General features: G+C 42.5%; 1 protein-coding gene across 8 annotated transcripts in view; it reads left to right on the top strand.

The window, feature by feature from the left end:
* LOC134205646 (MAP kinase-activating death domain protein) overlaps positions 1 to 19,897 on the top strand; it is a 129,609-nt gene extending 109,712 nt beyond the window's left edge. For 7 of the 8 annotated variants that reach the window (XM_062681096.1, XM_062681097.1, XM_062681098.1 and 4 more), the window contains one exon: positions 18,034 to 19,897. In XM_062681096.1, the coding sequence (XP_062537080.1) occupies positions 18,034 to 18,819 (786 nt within the window). In that variant the 3' untranslated portion in view covers positions 18,820 to 19,897. Of the gene's footprint in view, positions 1 to 9,879; positions 10,272 to 18,033 lie in introns of all 8 variants that reach the window. The other variant, XR_009978167.1, reaches the window with a different exon arrangement.
* Positions 19,898 to 20,634: the final 737 nt, after the last annotated feature.

Raw genomic sequence — 20,634 nt, 5'->3', positions numbered from 1 at the left:
TTGACGCGTCGTTTTCCGAAGCTTGATTTTAGCCAGATCAACAGGAACAAACTACGCATCACCGCACCTACATACCAGGTGGCGAATGAAATTGCTGGCGACAGGGCGTACAATGTTGAATATATGGTTTATGTCCCCTCGCGAGAGGTCGAAATTGAAGGTGTGATCAACGCAGCGAGCCTGACTTGCAAGGATGTACTTGCGGAAAAGGCCGCCTAAAGAATGCAATGGAGTCGACCGTGGAGATTCTGGACTGCAAGGAATTGTATTCAGCAGCCACGGTAGATGGAAAGAAGGTATATTCAAGTCAGGTTCGCTTCGGGTGACGTTCGCCGGTTCGATGCTCCCAAAATATGTTGATATTGAAAACATGCTATTTCCGGTGCGTCTTTTTGTGCCAAGGGTATTTAATTCTACCAATTGCAAACAACTTGGTCAAACTGCACGATTTTGTAACAACAAACCACGTTGTGGCAAATGTTCTGAAAGGCATAGGGAGGAGTCCTGCCAGCAACAGGCAACAAAATGTGCTTATTGTGGTTTGAATCCTCCCCATGGTTTGCAGGAATGCCCGGTGTACAAAAAGCGCACCCAAAAAGTGAAGCGCTCGTTGGTACAGCGCTCCAAGCAGTCGTATGCGGAAATGGTTAAGTCGCAAGACACATCCGCCACAGCCACTGCATCGACTGCTATTTCAGCCACCGTTCGTGTAAGTGACTATTATGATTCCATATCCATTGATGAATTGGACTCTGACGCTGCCGATATGGATGATCCTGCGGAGGTACACGTGCCCGAAAAGAGGAAGCAACCGTCTTCCCCGGGATCGCGCCGCAAGAGAACAAAAATCATCCATAAAAGCTTGGCAAAATCTGAAGGTTATGGGGGTTTATTTAAAATCCCGAAGCAACCTGTCCCTACTGCTTCTTTTGATCCTAGTTGCAGTAAGGCATTCCCGCCATTGCCAAAATCCGATGTTTCGAAGAAACATCCGGCTAGGAGAATCAACGAAAGAAAAAAGTAATTCGCACTTCTAGTAAAAGTATTCCGTCCAAGCGAGGATTGATCTCCTTTAAGGACCTTGTGGACCGTTTTTGAATTTATTCAATATTCCGAATTCATTGAGGCCTATCATTGACCTTTTCATACCAACAGTGGAAAGTTATCTGAAGCAATTGACTGTTTCATGGCCCTTCTTGCAGGAATTGTATCTTTCGATGGATAATACGGCCAATACCCAAGATACAATCACTGTGCTGCAGTGGAACTGTCATAGTCTGAAAAATAAATTAGACGTGTTCAAGTTTTTGATTCGCAATTCCGATTGCGATATATTTGCACTCTGTGAAACATGGCTTTCTTCTGAAGATGAAATCAACTTCCACGATTTTAATATTATTCGCCAAGATCGGGATGATCATTATGGTGGCGTTCTTTTGGGGATCAAAAAATGCTACTCCTTCTACAAAATTCCCATTCCGACTGTTAATGGCCTAGAGATGGCCAAATAAATGGTTAATGGCCAAATAAATGTAAAGAATAAAGATCTTTGCATAGCTTCAGTGTACATTCCTCCAAATGCCTCTATTCATCGTCGACATTTTTGGAGCGCAGTCTCCCTCCTATCATCTCCAGTATTGATATTGGGTGATATGAACGCACATGGTATTGGTTGGGGCGAAACGTATGACGATTATAGAGCGCCTATTTTCTATGATTTGTGTGACGATTTCAATTTGAATATTTTGAACACTGGTGAAGTAACTCGAATAGGACCAAATGGTCAACAAAGCCGTATTGATCTGTCTTTATGTTCAAATTCACTATCATTAGATTGCACGTGGAAGGTAATTCAAGATCCCCATGGTAGTGACCATATGCCGATAGTCACCACAATTAAGAGTGGCTATCAACAATCTGAGCCAGTTAATGTTCCTTTCGATCTCACAAAGAACATTGACTGGCAAAAATTTGCATCGGCGGTAAAAATTGGTATTGAATCAACTGATACTCTTCCACCTTTGGATGAATATCGATTCCTTACTGAGTTGATTCAAAAAAGCGCACTAGAAGCTCAGAAACGACGCGTTCCAAATACATCTGTCATCAGAAGACCAGCCACTCCTGGATGGGATGATGAATGTACTAAGTTGTATTCTGAGAAATCTGATGCCTTCAAGGCCTTCCGTAAACACGGAAGGTCCGAGCTTTTTGAAGAGTATTTGAGACTCGAAAGAGAACTCAAAAATCTTCTCAAGGCAACAAAACCTAGCTACTGGCGACGTTTTGTCGAGGGACTATCACGAGAAACCTCAATGACAACACTTTGGAAAACGGCTCGCAACATGCGGAACCGCATTTCCACCAATGAGAGTGAAGAATACTCCAATCGATGGATATTCAACTTCGCAAAAAAGGTCTGCCCAGATTCCGTACCAGCAGAACCGCTATTTCGAGAATCAGTCACTGATCCCGGTTCTTTGGGTGGACCATTCTCAATGCTGGAACTTTCTATGTCTCTTCTTTCATCGAATAACTCTGCTCCGGGATGCGATAACATCAAATTCAATCTTCTGAAAAACCTCCCAGATATCGCAAAAAGACGATTACTTGACCTGTACAACTGTTTCATGGAGTACAACATTGTGCCACCTGAATGGCGACAGGTCAAAGTAATAGCTATTCAAAAGCCTGGGAAACCAGCGTCTAATCACAATTCATACCGACCGATTGCCATGCTATCATGCATGAGGAAGTTATTAGAGAAAATGATCCTTTCAAGAGTCGACCATTGGGTCGAAGAAAATGCATTGCTTTCAAATACTCAGTTCGGTTTTCGAAAAGGTAAAGGAACAAACGATTGTCTAGCGTTGCTCTCTTCAGATATTCAGCTGGCCTTTGCGCACAAGGAGCAATTGGCTTCAGTATTCTTGGATATTAAGGGCGCTTTTGATTCAGTTTCCATAGAAGTACTGTCAGACAATCTGCACAGTAGTGGATTACCCGTTATTTTGAACAATTTCTTGTATAATTTGTTGTCAGAAAAACAAATGAACTTCACACTCGACACTCTGACAACTTCCAGAAATAGCTACATGGGCCTTCCCCAAGGATCATGTTTAAGTCCCTTGCTTTATAATTTCTATGTTAAAGATATTGACAATTGTTTGGAAGGACAATGCACGCTCAGACAACTTGCAGATGATGCCGTGGTCTCTCTAAGAGGTCCATGTGCAGCTGTCTTGCAAGGACTATTGCAAAGTACCCTAGATAATCTGACTGTTTGGGCCAGACATTTAGGGATCGAGTTTTCACCGCAAAAAACTCAGTTGGTTGTGTTTACTAAGAAGCGGTACCCTGCTCAACTGAAACTAAAGCTGTTGAATGATGACATCAACCAATCTTTATCTTCTAAATACCTAGGGGTCGTGTTTGATTCCAAATGCACCTGGAAACTCCACATTGAGTATTTGATACAAAAATGCCGGAAAAGGATCCATTTTCTACGTTCTATCTCCGGAACATGGTGGGGTGCTCACCCGGAAGACCTCATCAAACTCTATAGAACGACTATTCTCTCTGTTTTAGAGTATGGCTCTTTCTGCTTCCTCTCAGCAGCTGATTGCCACCTGATCAAATTGGAACGAATTCAGTATCGTTGTTTGCGTATTGCCCTTGGCTGCATGCATTCGACGCATAACATGAGCCTGGAGGTGCTTGCTGGAGTCACTCCTTTAAAGCACCGTTACTGGGAGCTCTCACTTAGAATACTCGTCAAATGTGGAACAAGTAACCCACTTGTCTTAGATAACTTCGATAAAATGCTTGAACTGACTTGTCGTTCAAGATTCCTTAGAGTCTATCTCAATTACATTTCTTCAGATCTTTGCCTTCCGTGTTATAATCCACCTCGAGTTCACTTCACCAACGACAGTTCCTCAATTGTATACGATCTGTCCATGAAACATGCTATTCAAGGAATACCAGATCATCTTCGACAAATATCTATTCCCTCCTTTTTCAGAAAAATATGAACATGTCAATTGCAACAACAGATATTTCACTGATGGTTCTTGCATCAACGGATCCACTGGCTTCGGTGTCTTCAATGTAAATTCAACCATTCCGAAAACTTCAGGAACCGTGTTCGGTTTATGTTGCTCAGCTGGCAGCAATTAACTTCGCTTTGGAGATAATTTCCAATCAGCCCGTAGACCATTATTTCATCTTCTCAGATAGTCTTAATTCTATCGAGGCACTTCGGTCGATGAAACCTGTTAAGCACGCATCTTACTTTCTTACAAACATAAGAGAGCTGATGATGGTTTTGGTCGAAAGATCATTTAAGATTACCATTGTTTGGGTCCCATCTCACTGCTTAATCTACGGCAATGAGAAGGCAGACTCGCTGTCAAAGGTGGGTGCACAGGAAGGTGAAGTTTATGATAGACAATACTCGAGCAACGAGTTTTTCCCATTAGTTCGTCACAGTACTCTTCAAAGTTGGCAAAGTAATTGGACACACAACGAACTTGGACGGTGGCTATTTTCCAAAAGTTTCTGGGCGAGCGTGGTTCAGAGGTGAGAACTTAAGTCGAGGATTCATTCGCGTGATGTCGAGACTTATGTCTAATCACTATTCACTAAACGCACATCTGTACAGAATAAACCTTGTCGATAGCAACTTATGTAGGTGCGGAGCCGGTAATGATGACATCGATCACGTAGTTTGGTCCTGCTCGGAAAATGACGCCTCCAGAGAGCAATTATTGGATACCCTTGTGGCCCGAGGTAAACAACCCTTCAGGGAAGTTCGCGGTGTTTTGGGAGATCGTGATGTTGTCTATATGCAGGCCATTTATAGTTTCCTTTGTGCTTCTGACATCAAAATCTAACATTTTGTTTTTTTTTTTTTCTTTATAGTTTTTTTGTTCTGTCTCTGCCTTTTTGTTCCGTAGAGCCCATAGCTCTTGCCATCCGGAAGATGCTCACAGTCGAACCATTCCTCGAGCACGACGACACGCCACATCGTCACTGACGCCAAATGCCCGGATGAGAAACTGAAATTTCCTGATCCCAAATCCTAAGCCCCGTCCATCCTTAAACATTGTTAACTAACCTCGAGTCACCACGAGTACGCTGGCTTCTACCCCCCTCTTACTAACCGTATAATAAAATGATATTGATTGTATATATCACAAAGAACAATGGCTCCGTAAAGTGTTATACACGCCTGAGCCTACCAAATAAACGAAATTGGAAAATTCCATACATTTGTCGAAACTTCAAAGTAGTTACCGAGGAAAATCCGAAAATAATTTCCAAATGAATATTCCTCCGGGAATTCCTCCGGAAGTTCCTGCGGGAATTCCACCGGAAGTTCCTCCGGGAATTCCTCCGGAAGTTCCTCCGGGAATTTCCAAATGAATATTCCTCCGATAATTTCTCCGGAAGTTCCTCCGGAAGTTCCTCCGGGAATTCCTCCGGAAGTTCCTCCGGAAGTTCCTCCGGGAATTCCTCCAGAAGTTCCTCCGGGAATTCCTCCAGAAGTTCCTCCGGGAATTCCTCCGGAAGTTCCTCCGGGAATTCCTCCGGAAGTTCCTCCGGGAATTCCTCCGGAAGTTCCTCCGGGAATTCCTCCGGAAGTTCCTCCGGGAATTCCTCCGGAAGTTCCTCCGGGAATTCCTCCGGAAGTTAATCCGGGAATTCCTCCGGAAGTTCCTCCGGGAATTCCTCCGGAAGATCCTTCGGGAATTCCTCCGGAAGTTCCTTCGGGAATTCCTCCGGAAGTTCCTCCGGGAATCCCTCCGGACATTATGTCAAATGACACGTGACATTTTGAAGAGATTTCACTCTCCAGCCTCAGATGTTACACACTCAGTTTTTATTTCTGCAGCTCGGCAAAAATCCGCACAGCCGTGCGCCAGTAAAATAAATAACTGATATTCCAGCAAAAATAGCGTTTGTTAGCTGATTTTCGGCAAATTATTTGCTGATTATCAGCAATTTTGACAGAAATCTCGGCAAAAAACATGTTTGCTGGGGCACGGCTGTGCGATTCTCGGTAAAAGTTCAACATTTTGCTAAGATCCCGGTAAAAAAAATTAAGTGTGTATTTTTAGAGCGATAAACTCTTGGACAAACATATAGCACTGTACAAGCCTTATGAGTGCATCTAAAATTATGAAGTAAATTTGGCTTCTGAAGAAAGTTATGAATAAATAAGTCAAATGACATGCAGATGACATTTTACAAGACTGATCATAGTACAATTAACACCAGTTCTGATCAATCACGGAGTAACAACCATTGACATATACAGTCAGTCTAAGGCCGATGCCATAGTGAACGAGAATATAAGAGACGACGAGTTGGAGTTTAGAGAAGTGACGAGGCAAGCGTTCTGTAAACTGAAAGCGTTTGAAAAATCGTACAGTTCTGTACAGTTTTCGCGTGACATTGATATTTTTCGCTGGATTACTTCAACCACACACGTAATGATCTACTGCGATGTCTAGCGTCGAAACCTCGTTGCTTTGACGAACTCTTCTACTCGCTTTCAGTATGCCAGTGCTAGGCGATTTCCATGGAATAGTTAGAGTCAGCTTAATCGCCAGCGCTAACTTTTCCTCCGTCTCATCACTTTGCTTTATCTAAGTCGTCAGCCTAAGCTGAGCTTTATGTTGGTGATGGGATGGTCACCCAGCTTAAGGCTCGATCCGGACAGCTGATGCCTCCACCTTCCTACATGTCCTCGAACGCACTTACTGGCTGTCATGATAAAGCCCACTGAGTTGACCCAACGAAAAACTTTGATTTCAAATTTTGAATACCGGATCAAAGCAAGGAGGTTTCCGGAAAACTCCCAATCTTTCAATTTCAACTGTTGCAAGACAATGGAGGTCCAAGTCCTGTTGAATGCCTTGGAAATATCAAACGAAACTAGATCCGCGCGCTTGCCGTCGTTGTAGGCGTTTTGCAGTACGTCTCTCACGTTTGCGAAATATGTATCCATACCGTATCATGGACCGGGACTAAAGTCCCTAAGCCACTGATTTATCAACCTCTGCATGACCTTGGAGACACAAGAAGTCAGCGATATTGGCCGGTATCGTCGCCGTTACCAATCGTGTTAGTTCATCCGAAAATCCGAATTTTTCCATTACCAGCTGATCCCGATCTATAGTGTCGAATGTGTTTTCGAAGTTAATTCATAGATGATGTTTTGATATTTCTGCAGTATTTGGTGTATGGCGAACATCCCGTCCACAGAATTCGCCCATGAATCCCACCTGGTACTACCCCACGAGTTCACTTGCAATATGGGTTTGTCGAAGGCTCAACATGTACTGAAGAGTACTGTTCTGACTCAAATCCCTCACACTTCCGAACACTCGTTACATGGAGATGTATCTTCAACATTTCGTTATTTTTGCATACATAAACAAATTTTTATCGCGTACAGATCAAGGAAATCATAATTGTCCAACAATGCACAGTGGGGAAAATGCGACCCAAAAAGGTACCTATTTATTGCGGCTACTTGCTACGCCGGAAAAATACCTTTCCTAAAGGGAAAATCCACGACAAATCGAATGGTGCTATTTTCATGCGCCGGAAATTATGGGAACTGGCCGTTTTACCCCATTTACTCTTTAAAATCATATTTTTTCTATGACAGCTACAATTTAAAGTCGATTGCGGCTAACTATTTCTATGTTTTCCAATGCTAATTAAGTAGAAAATATGAGTGGAATCTATTCCGACCTTAAACCATGACTGGAAGTGGCTGTTTTGCCCCATTCACCCCCGGAATCGTATTTTTTCTATGACAGCTCCGATTTAAAATCAATTGCGGCTGTCTATTTCTATGTTTTCTGATGCTTAGTTAGTAGAAAATATGAATGGTATGAATTCCGGCCTTGAAAAATTACTGGAAGTGGCTATTTTGCCCCATTCACCCACGAAAATCGTAGTTTTCTATGACATCAGAAAACATAGAAATAGTTAGCCGCAATCGATTTTAAATTGTAGCTGTCATAGAAAAAATATGATTTTTAGGGGTAAATGGGGCAAAACGGCCAGTTCCCATAATTTCCGGCGAATGACAATAGCACCATTTGATTTGTCGTGGATTTTCCCTTTAGGAAAGGTATTTTTCCGGCGCAGCAAGTAGCCGCATTAATAGGTACCTTTTTGGGTCGCATTTTCCCCACTGTGCAATGGGATAACGTTGAGATTTTGCATCTTACTGCATCTTAGTGCATTTAATGGTGTTCAAAATTTAAATCAAAGTGTTCGGAATTTGAGACAAAATTTGGATGACTAAAATCATTAAGTATTGTTAAGTAAGTTAAGTACACCCGATTCTGTTTTTATACGAAAGTTCTGTTCTTTCGGAACAATAGTTCTAGTAATATATTTTAAGTCATGTGCCGAAGTAAAAAATGTGCTTTAATTGTTCATAATATGAGTCAAAACGGTATATTGTTGGTGGCTTTTTTGCGATGAAATCGCACCGTGATCCAGCTTATATTTTTTTTAAAGAAATGTCACACGATATGAGTCCAGTCCAAAATGCACCCTTCAAATTTTTTCGATGTTTTCTCCAATATAAACAAGAATATCGAACCATTTCAACGTATAGATACAAAATTTACAAAACTAGCTACATTTCACAATGATCTCTTATTCAAAACCACAAGGTTTGTGTGACTTTCTAACGCATTTTAAGTCAGTTTAAAAAATGGGCCTGGAGCAAAACGCCCGAATAGTGATATAAAATGACTCAATTGCATGTAAAATAATGGTGAACGCATGGTTGTTTGTTTTGTCTTAATGAATTGAACGACAATCTTATCGTGAGGTGAATAACTCGCAAATCGTTGAATTCAAGTAAAAATAAAAGGTTTGCGCTCATTTTTTCCATTGCAGCTCAATAATGAATATCTAATAATGAATTGTAATGGTAATAATCGTTCATAAATGTCCAACAAAAGGTTATATGAGTGATAATGCATCGTGGGTGCATTATGCACTGTTCTCCCCTACTTGCCACCCACTCTTCTGGCAGAACTTTCTCCCCCCAAATTTGTATGCAGCGCTCTAGCCAATGCCTTACCACTGTGTTTTAGTAGCCATCATCGCAGATGATCAACCCCAGGTACTTGAGTTGTTTTCTAGTCGGCCATTCAGTTGCGGTGAAAATATACATAACCAATGTTGTTATAAATTTGATATGAAATTAAACTGGTCAAAGAAACATTTTCATCAAATTATCTAACTATTCAACACGTTGTTTTAAATAATAACTATTGGTATAATTGAAATAAATGCTTGATGTGCCTTGATGATCGGGTTATACCTGAATATTCAATGAAAACAATATTTTTGAACTGACTTCTTTACAACTATACTATCGCCGCAAGCATAACTGTTCCATATTGATATGAAATCCATAGCAATATGGAACAATTTTGCTTGTGGCGGCAAGATTGTGGTGGTACTTAACCAATGCAAATTTAAACAAATAACGGAATACTATTAGAATAAACAAATACTCATGAAACTCAGATTACATCAGACTATACAGCACGTATTGTTCATTAATTTACAGCACATTATTTTCTACTCTGCCTTGCCATCTTTGCTTTGCTTCAGCCTCATACTTGAATCCTTCCCGCAATGCCCTTCGTTTTCCAGCCTTGCCCTCGAACTCTTCATGTGTACATATACTATACCATGCTTCCGATCGAAGTTACTATCTCTAATGTCTCTCAACTAACTTACTTTCCACCGATTGCCGGTGGTGTTGCTACCAAACCTGCCCAAAATCGTCCATGTGCGTGAACTACACACACTGTACTGTATCACAAAAAGGCAAACGAAGCCGCGCTCAGTCTGCACCGAATCTTCTCCATCCGTCACGCAAAGAAACTGCTCCACGACCAAAAGAGACCATTGACGGAGTCCTAAGGCCTAAACACAATGCCGCGCCACTGCATCCCACAAACACACAAAACATATCACACGTCTTTCTAGCAAGTGCCTCGCCATGTTAAGTTCTAGTAGTCGGCAGAGATTAAGAAACTGGTGTAATTAAGGCGTTTATTCTTTATAAAGAACTATTTTGTTCATTTCTGACGGTCAGAAGATGAACGGGTGCAATCCATGCATGTTAGACCTACTAAAAAGAAGTGTGCGTTTTGTGCGTGCTATCTGTTGAATGTGACTATAGGCTTCTCTCTGTCCTCTACACGTCTCCTCAGAAAGTAAGTTAACAATGTTGTGGAATACATCCATTAGATTCTAGTTTTCTGTATACATCTATGTTTAATTGCTACTGCATTTGCGTCGTTGAAGTTTTGGTTTTGATTTTTATCAGAGTAGATATTGTTTGATTTTCTTCCTTTTGTAAAACTAAAAATGTGTTCAATGATATTATTAAAGGAACGGTTTGTTTGGGCTCTAATATTTTTGAAAGGTTATATATTCTGAATCTTATTATATTATGTACTAGTAGGGGAAGGTGGGTAGACTTGATCCCCGGGGAGACTTGATCACCCCCTGTTTTATCGAGAACTAAAGTAGTTTTGTTCTAGCGTATTTTTTAGTATAGATCCTCTAGACAAAAGACCTTTATGTGGTGAGTTATTTTTTGGATTGACAACCTTTTTTATTCTGCAGGGCGGTTTGTATGTTTTGACCTCCCTAAAGATTGTTTTATTGGCCAAGCAAAATTTGAACAACTTTTCATAACAATGACCAGAGTCTTTCGTTTTTTCACAGCAACAAGCCATAAATATGCTTAATGATCTGTACTGATGAGAATGTACTTTAGCATAAGAATTGATTCCGGTTGAATTTTGGATATTTTTTCAAAGAAAGGAAGAGGTCTAATGGACAGTTTTGTTTTTACCCTGGCGTGTTATTCCCTTATATGAACCCGACAGCTATGGGGTTTGGCGCTAGTGCGAAACGAGCTCCAACCCGAACGAATAAAACAAAACTTTCGACGGCAGTTAGGTTGGAACTTGGAAAAATATCGGCATACATTCTAATTCAACTCTTTTGTTACGAGCCCCCATTTTGAAAACGGAAATAAAAATCATTTTGGCATTAACTATCTTGTCTTTCAATTCATTCATAGTTAATTTCCTATGTTCCGAGTATTAAGCCACCCGGAGTGAAAATTAATTACTATATTTGAAACTCGATTTATGCATATGTACAACACGTGATGGATTTATATCGGGAAAGGTATTGGAGGGTAACCGCAATCCCACGAAACCAGTACACTAGACCGGTGCTTTCCCTACTAAGCTTCGAACTTTGCAACTTTCACCCAAAGAAGCGGAACTCCATGAGAAGTTTTAAATAACGATTGCCCATGATTTTATTCAGTATATTTTTTCTACTATTTTCTCCGAAGATTTCTCCAGTAGATTCTCATGGAGTTTCTCCATGGATTTCTTCAATAGTCGAAGGACGAAGTTCTGTATCTTGGTTCAAATAATGCCACGGTGTTGGAATTTTTTGGACTTCCCCATGTATCTGAGCATTATCAAGTTAGTCTTATGATAACGGAATGCAAAACTGGTTAATACACACTCAGTTTTTATTTCTGCAGCTCGGCAAAAATCCGCACAGCCGTGCGCCAGCAAAATAAATAACTGATATTCCGGCAAAAATAGCGTTTGTTAGCTGATTTTCGGCAAATTATTTGCTGATTATCAGCAATTTTGACAGAAATCTCGGTAAAAAACATGTTTGCTGGGGCACGGCTGTGCGATTCTCGGTAAAAGTTCAACATTTTGCTGAGATCCCGGTAAAAAAAATTAAGTGTGTAGGCTTGAAAACCTCACAAATAAAAGAGAATACCCAAAGGTGCCAGTAATTCCCTTAAGGTCACTCCTGACGGAATCCAAGGTCCAAAGTGCTCGCGTTTTCGGGGGCACACCACTCGATTCAGAGGCGGCGCACAACTTTCATTTTTGTTGATTTAGCTTTGCTGCGTCGCAGCATGCGTGAAATAATAAAAATGACAGTTGTGCGTTGCTTCCGTATCGAGTGGTGTGCCCCCGAAAACGCGAGCACTTTTAAACTTGGATTCCATCAGGAGTGACCTTAAATGCTTGAAGGAAGAATTTCTAGAGCATCGAAGTCCGTCCACTTCATGAGATATTAATCAATTGAAGGGTTCAGTATAATTAATGTATGAATAATTCATCTCATCCTGTTCATATACTTGACAGTAAGCTTTCAAATTAATGAGATGAACAGTAGGCTTTGAAATTAAAACAACATTAATCAAAAAGAAATTGCCACTCACCAAACGCGGAGTATCTGCCGCCATTTGTTTTCGTGTAGAACGTAATACTACCAAAAGTAAATGTGTTTTAATTTCAACCTGCGAATCATAAAGTAAGATAAGTGGAATACAAATTTAAGGGATCGGTTCTCTAGGTGCGTATTAAACTATTTACAGTGGTATTTTAGTCAATCAGTCTACTTCAATTTGAATATTTAATTGAAAAATAGCTGTACGGCCATTGAAGTCCGGTGGACGAATTTCGGTTCAGGAGGTGCTGATTTAATTCATTTTTTATCATGTTTTTCGTAGCTTTTATTGTATGTTGAACACTTTAAAAGTAGAGGCCTTCGAGAATCTGTATCAATGAAAAATGTTTCATTTGCATTCGATTCCAATTTTGTAGAGAATTTTTCATATACTGGGGTGCTTAAGTGTACGGATTTTGATGCCCCACGGTAACCCTGAGTTCTTGGAGTGTACTGGGGTCGCTTTTTAATTGGTTTGTATCTGGCTATTTTGCTTTTGGATTTATGAAAACCTTGATTTGATCTCGCGAATGAATTAAAGAAATATTAGGTATGTATTTGAAAAGTTATGGAACTTGCTGTGGTCCGAGAAATTGTCAGATTAAGTTTATTCTGCCCCTTGAGAGGAGCCTTCTGAGCTACTTGAAAGAAGGATCCCGAGCATCTTGAAAGGAGGCTTCCCAGTCTCTAGAAAGGAGGCTTCACAGCTTCTTGAAAGGAGGCTTCCGAGCCTCTTGAAAGGAGGCTTCCCAGTCTCTAGAAAGGAGGCTTCACAGCTTCTTGAAAGGAGGCTTCCGAGCCTCTTGAAAGGAGGCTTCCGAGCCTCTTGAAAGGAGGCTTCCGAGCCTTTTGAAAGGAGGCTTCCGAGCCTCTTGAAGGGAGGCTTCCGAGCATCTTGAAAGGAGGCTTCCGAGCCTCTTGAAAGGAGGCTTCCGAGCCTCTTGAAAAGAGGCTTCCGAGCCTCTTGAAAGAAGGCTTCCAGGCCTCTTGAAAGAAGGCTTCCGAGCCTCTTGAAAGGAGGCTTCCGAGCCTCTTGAAAGGAGGCTTCCGAGCCTCTTGAAGGAGGCTTCCAGGCCTCTTGAAGGAGGCTTGAGCCTCTTGAAAGGAGGCTTCCGGGCCTCTTGAAAGGAGGCTTCGAGCCTCTTGAAAGGGAGGCTTTCAGGCTTCTTGAAAGGAGGCTTCCGAGCCTCTTGAAAGGAGGCTTCCAGGCCTCTTGAAAGGAGGCTTCCGGGCCTCTTGAAAGGAGGCTTCCGGGCCTCTTGAAAGGAGGCTTCCAGAACCTTTGAAAGGAGGCTTCTGGGTTTCTTGAAAGGAAGCTTCCAGGCCTCTTGAAAGGAGGCTTCCGGCTCTTGAAAGGAGGCTTCCAGGCCTCTTGAAAGGAGGCTTCCGAGCCTCTTGAAGGAGGCTTCCAGGCCTCTTGAAAGGAGGCTTCAGGCCTCTTGAAGGAGGCTTCCCGAGCCTCTTGAAAGGAGGCTTCCGGGCCTCTTGAAAGGAGGCTTCCAGGCCTCTTGAAAGGAGGCTTGAGCCTCTTGAAAGGAGGCTTCCGGAGCCTCTTGAAGGAGGCTTCCAGGCCTCTTGAAGGAGGCTTCCTGAGCCTCTTGAAGGGAGGCTTCCCGGGCCTCTTGAAAGAAGGCTGAGGCCTCTTGAAAGGAGGCTTCCAGGCCTCTTGAAGGAGGCTTCCGAGCCTCTTGAAAGGAGGCTTCCGAGCCTCTTGAAAGGAGGCTTCCGAGCCTCTTGAAAGGAGGCTTGCGGGACCTCTTGAAAGGAGGCTTGCAGGCCTCTTGAAGGAGGCTTCAGGCCTCTTGAAAGAAGGCTTCCGGGCCTCTTGAAGGGAGGCTTCCAGGCCTCTTGAAGGAGGCTTCCGAGGCCTCGTGAAAGAGGCTTCCGAGCCTCTTGAAGGAGGCTTCCGGGCCTCTTGAAAGAAGGCTTCCGGGCCTCTTGAAAGGAGGCTTCCAGGCCTCTTGAAGGAGGCTTCCGGGCCTCTTGAAAGGAGGCTTCCTGAGCCTCTTGAAAGGAGGCTTCCGGAGCCTCTTGAAAGGGAGGCTTCCAGGCCTCTTGAAAGGAGGCTTCCGAGCCTCTTGAAAGGAGGCTTCCGAGCCTCTTGAAGGAGGCTTCCAGGCCTCTTGAAGGAGGCTTCCGGGCCTCTTGAATGGAGGCTTCGGGCCTCTTGAAAGGAGGCTTCCGGGCCTCTTGAAAGGAGGCTTGAGGCCTCTTGAAAGGAGGTTTCAGGCCTCTTGAAAGAGGTTTCCGAGCCTCTTGAAAGAGGCGTCCGAGCCTCTTGAAAGGAGGCTTCCAGGCTTTTGAAAGGAGGCTTCCAGGCCTCTTGAAAGGAGGCTTCCAGGCCTCTTGAAAGGAGGCTTCCAGGCCTCTTGAAAGGAGGCTTCCAGGCCTCTTGAAAGGAGGCTTCCAGGCCTCTTGAAAGGAGGCTTCCAGGCCTCTTGAAAGGAGGCTTCAGGCCTCTTGAAGGAGGCTTCCAGGCCTCTTGAAAGGAGGCTTCCGAGGCCTCTTGAAGGAGGCTTCCAGGCCTCTTGAAAGGAGGCTTCCGAGCCTCTTGAAAGGAGGCTTCTGAGGCCTCTTGAAAGGAGGCTTCCGAGGCCTCTTGAAAGGAGGCTTCCGGAGCCTCTTGAAGGAGGCTTCCAGGCCTCTTGAAAGGAGGCTTTGAGGCCTCTTGAAAGGAGGCTTCCGAGCCTCTTGAAAGGAGGCTTCCAGGCCTCTTGAAAGGAGGCTTCCGGGCCTCTTGAAAGGAGGCTTCCGAGGCCTCTTGAAGGAGGCTTCCAGGCCTCTTGAAAGGAGGCTTCCAGGCCTCTTGAAAGGAGGCTTTCCGAGCCTCTTGAAAGGAGGCTTTCCGAGCCTCTTGAAGGGAGGCTTTCAGGCCTCTTGAAAGGAGGCTTCCAGGCCTCTTGAAAGGAGGCTTCCGAGCCTCTTGAAAGGAGGCTCTGAGCCTCTTGAAGGAGGGCTTCCAGGCCTCTTGAAAGGAGGCTTCTGAGCCTCTTGAAAGGAGGCTTCCAGGCCTCTTGAAAGGAGGCTTCCGAGCCTCTTGAAAGGAGGCTTCCGAGCCTCTTGAAAGGAGGCTTCCGAGCCTCTTGAAGGAGGCTTCCGAGCCTCTTGAAGGAGGCTTCCGAGCCTCTTGAAGGAGGCTTCCGAGCCTCTTGAAGGAGGCTTCCGAGCCTCTTGAAGGAGGCTTCCGAGCCTCTTGAAGGAGGCTTCCGAGCCTCTTGAAAGGAGGCTTCCGAGCCTCTTGAAAGGAGGCTTGAGGCCTCTTGAAGGAGGCTTCCGAGCCTCTTGAAGGAGGCTTCCCGGCCTCTTGAAAGGAGGCTTCCGAGCCTCTTGAAAGGAGGCTTCCGAGCCTCTTGAAAGGAGGCTTCCGAGCCTCTTGAAAGGAGGCTTCCGAGCCTCTTGAAAGGAGGCTTCCGAGCCTCTTGAAATTAGGCTTCCGAATCTCTTGAAAGATGACTTCCGAGCTGCATGAAAGGAGGCTTCAGAACTTTTTGAAAGTAGGCTTATGAGATTCTTGAAAGGAGGCTTCCGAGCCTCTTGAAATGAAGCTTCCGAGCCTCTTGAAAGGAGACTTCCGAGCCTCTTGAAAAAAGGCTTTTGAGCCTCTTGAAAGGAGGCTTCCGAGCTTCTTGAAATGATGCTTCCGAGCGTCTTGAAAGGATGCTTCCGAGCCTTCTAAAAGAAGGCTTCCCACTCTCTTGAAAGGAGGTTTCCTAGTTTTTGAAAGGAGGCTTCTGAGCTGCTTAAAAGGAGGTTTGTGAAACACTTAGAAACAGGCTTTCAAGCTTCTCGCAACGAAGCTACTGAGATTGAGGAAAAGGCCTTCGTGTCTTTCAAATAGAGGGTGCCGAATCTTTAGATTCTAGATTTTAGTTCATAAGCATGTTTTTAACGCATTCTTCAAAATTGTGTCTCAATTGGGTAGGATACGTTGGAGATTAATAAAATTTGTTCATTCGACTTTTTGTCCTTTTGATTTTATGTCCTACAGCCCTGATCGCTAGGCGAAATTTACCAAAATTGTATCTATAACTTTTCATCAAAATTGTAATACATCAGTCATTGCGCATTTTTGTCCAAGGTACCCCCTTGGGCCAGCCAAAGTACCCCAGGGGTACATGTACTCCTGGTTGAGAACCACAGCCCTAGTGTATGAGTTTCCCAGAATTCCTTGCGGAGTAATTTTCCAGGTTTTCGGGGGGAAGATTTCTTCAGATTTCGAGATGGTAATTTCGCAAAGTTATCGCAGGAATTCTCCAGAACTCTTGGATGCGAGACTCTCGATAACCATAGAGTAATTTCCCAAAATTTTTGCTGTGGGGAATGAGTTTCACAGAACTTCCGTGAAAGAAATAAACCAGATTTCTTGGAGAAAGAATTGTCTCGAATTCCTGGGGGAAGGATTTCCCCAAAATGGTAACATAAGCTTTTCCTGGTTTGGGTCATGTAGGATGTAGGGATGTAGGGTTCGCCAATATATCTAGCTCTTTTGTATGTTGGAATATCTCGATGGTTCGATGGAAATTAAACTTATTTTTTACGGCTTGGAATCATTGAACTCATAAGAACTCATAACTCATAAGATGCAAAGATTGTAACAAACGAATAGCTGTAGAGGCACTTAAAGATGATGCATTAGTGCTGTCCAATGAGCAGCTCGAAGTAGCTCGAAGCTATTCCCATCCTTCTCATGTCCATTTGTTGACAAAAAAAGAACGAGCAGGATATTTTGAAAACTTAAGAGCATAAATTACTTGCATTTGTTTAAAAAAACACGAGTGGTTTAATTATTTAAAAGTTTCAACTAGAAACAACTTAAACATACATTTGGAAAATTCTGTTAAATAATCATGAACTTGGGCTTTTTTGGAATTTAATTTAAATAGTGTCCGGTATCAGCGAGAATTTTTCATAAAAAATAAACTGGGAGGCAACTGAATGCAACACGAATTACTTCTCATCTAATGTTAGGTATTATTTTTAAAAACAAAGGTTTAGTGCAGTATAAAATTCTTAGCAGCATTTTGAAGCGTCCTGTCATTTTTGGCATTTTTTTCTTGGTCCATCAATTCTTAACAATTTTTACGCATACCGTAGTATATATGACTAATCCCTGTAATCACCAACATTTTTTTTATGTAGTTAGGACAATTTATAATAATAATTTATAATTACTGTAACAAACGGGGACACAAGTAAATTTTCAAAATCGAATTCGCTTGTGATTCTACAAAAGATCTTTTTATTTTTTCGACTGCCCTAAATCTGGACATAGAAGTATCATTGTGTTAGCCTCATTATACACGACTGTATAAATGGTAACTTGACTTAGAAACCTTACACTTTAAACTGCTCAATAATGAACACTAAGCCGCGAGGTGCCAATGTTGAAATGGTGAATGTAATGCCAATAATGAAGCAGAAAGATGCAAATATTCAAACAAATTAGTAAAATTTCTCATGTTTCATTCATGCTCATGTTCATTCTGGTGATTCTTATCGATTCAGAATATGTATATCAAGCTACGCACAACTTGCAAAATATTTGATCCCAAACATCTCGTCGAAGTGGTTTGACGCTCATTGAAATTCCTAACAGTTGATTTGACCCGTCAAACTAGTTCTAACATTAGCAACAATAATGCTTAGAGGAAATCACTAAACTGTTTCTATTTTCCCGTAACCTCCCCCACGAAGGCCGATGACATATGCTATTCGGTGCTTTGCGTATTCTCCTATGTTGCCGCTGGGCAAGAATGGCAGAAGAAATGCCCCGCCATCACATTGGCCGGTCCCGCGGTGCATGGATCGCAGCAGGTTGTCTCATTGACAACAACGACCGCCCAACAGCAGCAGCTGATCAGCCAGTCGGCACCTCCGGCGACAAAACTCACCACACAGCCTGTTCAACCTCCAACGCAAAGCAGTCAAAAAGTGCAACAGACCCATTTGCCACAGCAAAATTCCCCCAAACTGCAGACCGTTATCAGTAAACCTATACCGCAGCAACAGCCAACCCAGCCACCTATACAGCGACCTCCACCGCAGCAGCAACCTCAACCTCAACCAGCGAGCCCCGTTCCGCAGCTGAAGCAACCGCCATCTCTACCCGCACGCCCGTCGTCCTCAACATCGGGCTCCTCCTCATCAACCATATCTTCAACCACCTCTTCGGAACCACCCAAGATCAAAGCTCCCGTTCTTCCACCATCAGTGGGCACCGGATCTACTGGACGACTACCACAGCAATCATCGTTGCCATGCAATCGTGGCCCTCCGCCGGCCATTCCGCCTCGCATCGGCCTTGGTCAACGTTCCGGCTCGGTGCAGATACCGTCCAGTTCAACCGGAGGCCATAATCAGATGCGCCAGCTCAAACGGCAACAATCGGCCGCCTCGCCCCCCAATCAGTCATCGCCGCCGTACCATCAACAGGAACGGCAAAACTCAAGGGGATCGGTTAGTCAGTTTCGAAATAATTAGAGCTGGTAAGGTTTTGGGATGGACGGTTTAGTGGGGTAAATAAAATTCACTTGAAAATGTATAATGAGAAAACATGTGATAATTTTAGAATACCCACAACTTATTGCAAATTAATGCATAAATTTGGAAATACATATTTACTTATTGCTGTTTTGGGAATTTTCGCACATTTTATTCTGTATTCGTATTTGGTTATGCTTAGAAAAAAATTCTGCACAAATTATTCTCCAGCAGGAGGGTATATTTAATTATTGGTATAAAATATTTAGAACTGAAGTTCGTATTATTAATCCATAAGCATACATCTTGTTACACAGTTTCAAGTGCATATTACTCTGTAATGAGCAAAATATAATTTGAATTAGATCAACCGGTTCACTCTCGCCGAGAATTATCACGAACACGCCCGCAATTGGCATAATGTGGTAGGAATAAATAGAAATGCAAAATGTTCAAAATCAGAAGCCAAATCACAACAAACAACGTATCAAATCCAGCATTCAAAAACAAAACAAGTATGCAAACATTGACAGTTGAAAATAAAAAGAAAAGTGTGTGTAAATAGATAGAAATTCCATTCAAATGCATAAACAGAAAGTTAGCCATTAATCAGATTCAGAATTCAGAGAACACTTCAGTGAATGTCGTTAGAAATTTTCCTATAACCGAAAATGATGACACGTTTTTCCGTCGTGCCCATTATCGTCCATCACGAAAGGACCAAGCAAGCTTCTATCGTTCACTTTTGATTGTAATGTCGTTTTATTTCCTATCGTTGTACCTTATGCGTGCAAGTAACAGTTAAGTATTCCAACGACAGTTAAGTCACATGAAAAAGATGCTTTAAAAGGGAATCGTGTGTTAAAGTTAGATGATGATGTTGTTTTTACTAAATATTTCGCGGAACCGTAAATATGTTGAGCGCTCTAATTGTTTAGTTTATGTTCGAGAAAGATTGGGTATGATAATGCGGATAGGAAACAGATGAGACAGCTTCACTATCGTTGTTATGATAGCTTGTTGAAAAAAGAAGTACCTAGAATGTGAAATAGTTTCAATAAATTGGTAACGAAGAGAACTAGTTTGTGTTAATTCAATCTACTTTAGTGTTATATCACATTACATCCAAAACATATGATTATATTTTTTATTAGATCTGTGAATGTTTCTTTAGCTAACACTTTCTAATTTAAATAATTCTCCAGGTATACAACATTTGTACACAAATGAATTTCGTTGACCTTGAAAACCTGTTCTGCATTGCAGGCAGGTTCACGGCTGTCTAGGGCTGCTGGTTACAAATAACGATAACGTTCTAAAGTCTGGGTCACAGCTTGGCAACTGGGACGGCCAAGCCACTTGACGGTGACATGACAGAGATTGTAGTTGCATTGCACAGTGATTCAACGGAGGCCAGAACCTCAAAGTACTAAGTATTGTCGTTTTTTTTTATGAATTAGAAAAATAGGGATGTTTCCTAAAAATGATCTTCACTCTATCACTGGCGACGTTAAGCTGGGGCAAGTGATCCACCAAGTCGAATATTTCCCTTAAATTTAATTATATCCGCCAAAATCGTTCTTGTCTTGTCTTGTCTTAGCACATGCACAGCCAGTATTGAAAAGCATCCTGGAAATGTCGGTTGTATTCCCGAGCATTTTCTTGTCTGTAATTAATATTTGCAGCATATCATAAATATGACACAAGTATCAAAACGGCCAGGCCCACCGTGCAGGCTTGAATTTGGGAGAAAATTCAGAACTCCCCGGCAATCAGATTATTTAGTAATAAATAACATGATCAACGAAGAGTTTT

Source organism: Armigeres subalbatus, chromosome 1 (genome assembly GCF_024139115.2).
Source record: "Armigeres subalbatus isolate Guangzhou_Male chromosome 1, GZ_Asu_2, whole genome shotgun sequence".
In the NCBI taxonomy this organism is placed as follows: domain Eukaryota; kingdom Metazoa; phylum Arthropoda; class Insecta; order Diptera; family Culicidae; genus Armigeres; species Armigeres subalbatus.
Note: the sequence above shows the minus strand (reverse complement) of the source record. Positions and strands in the feature narration are given on the sequence as shown.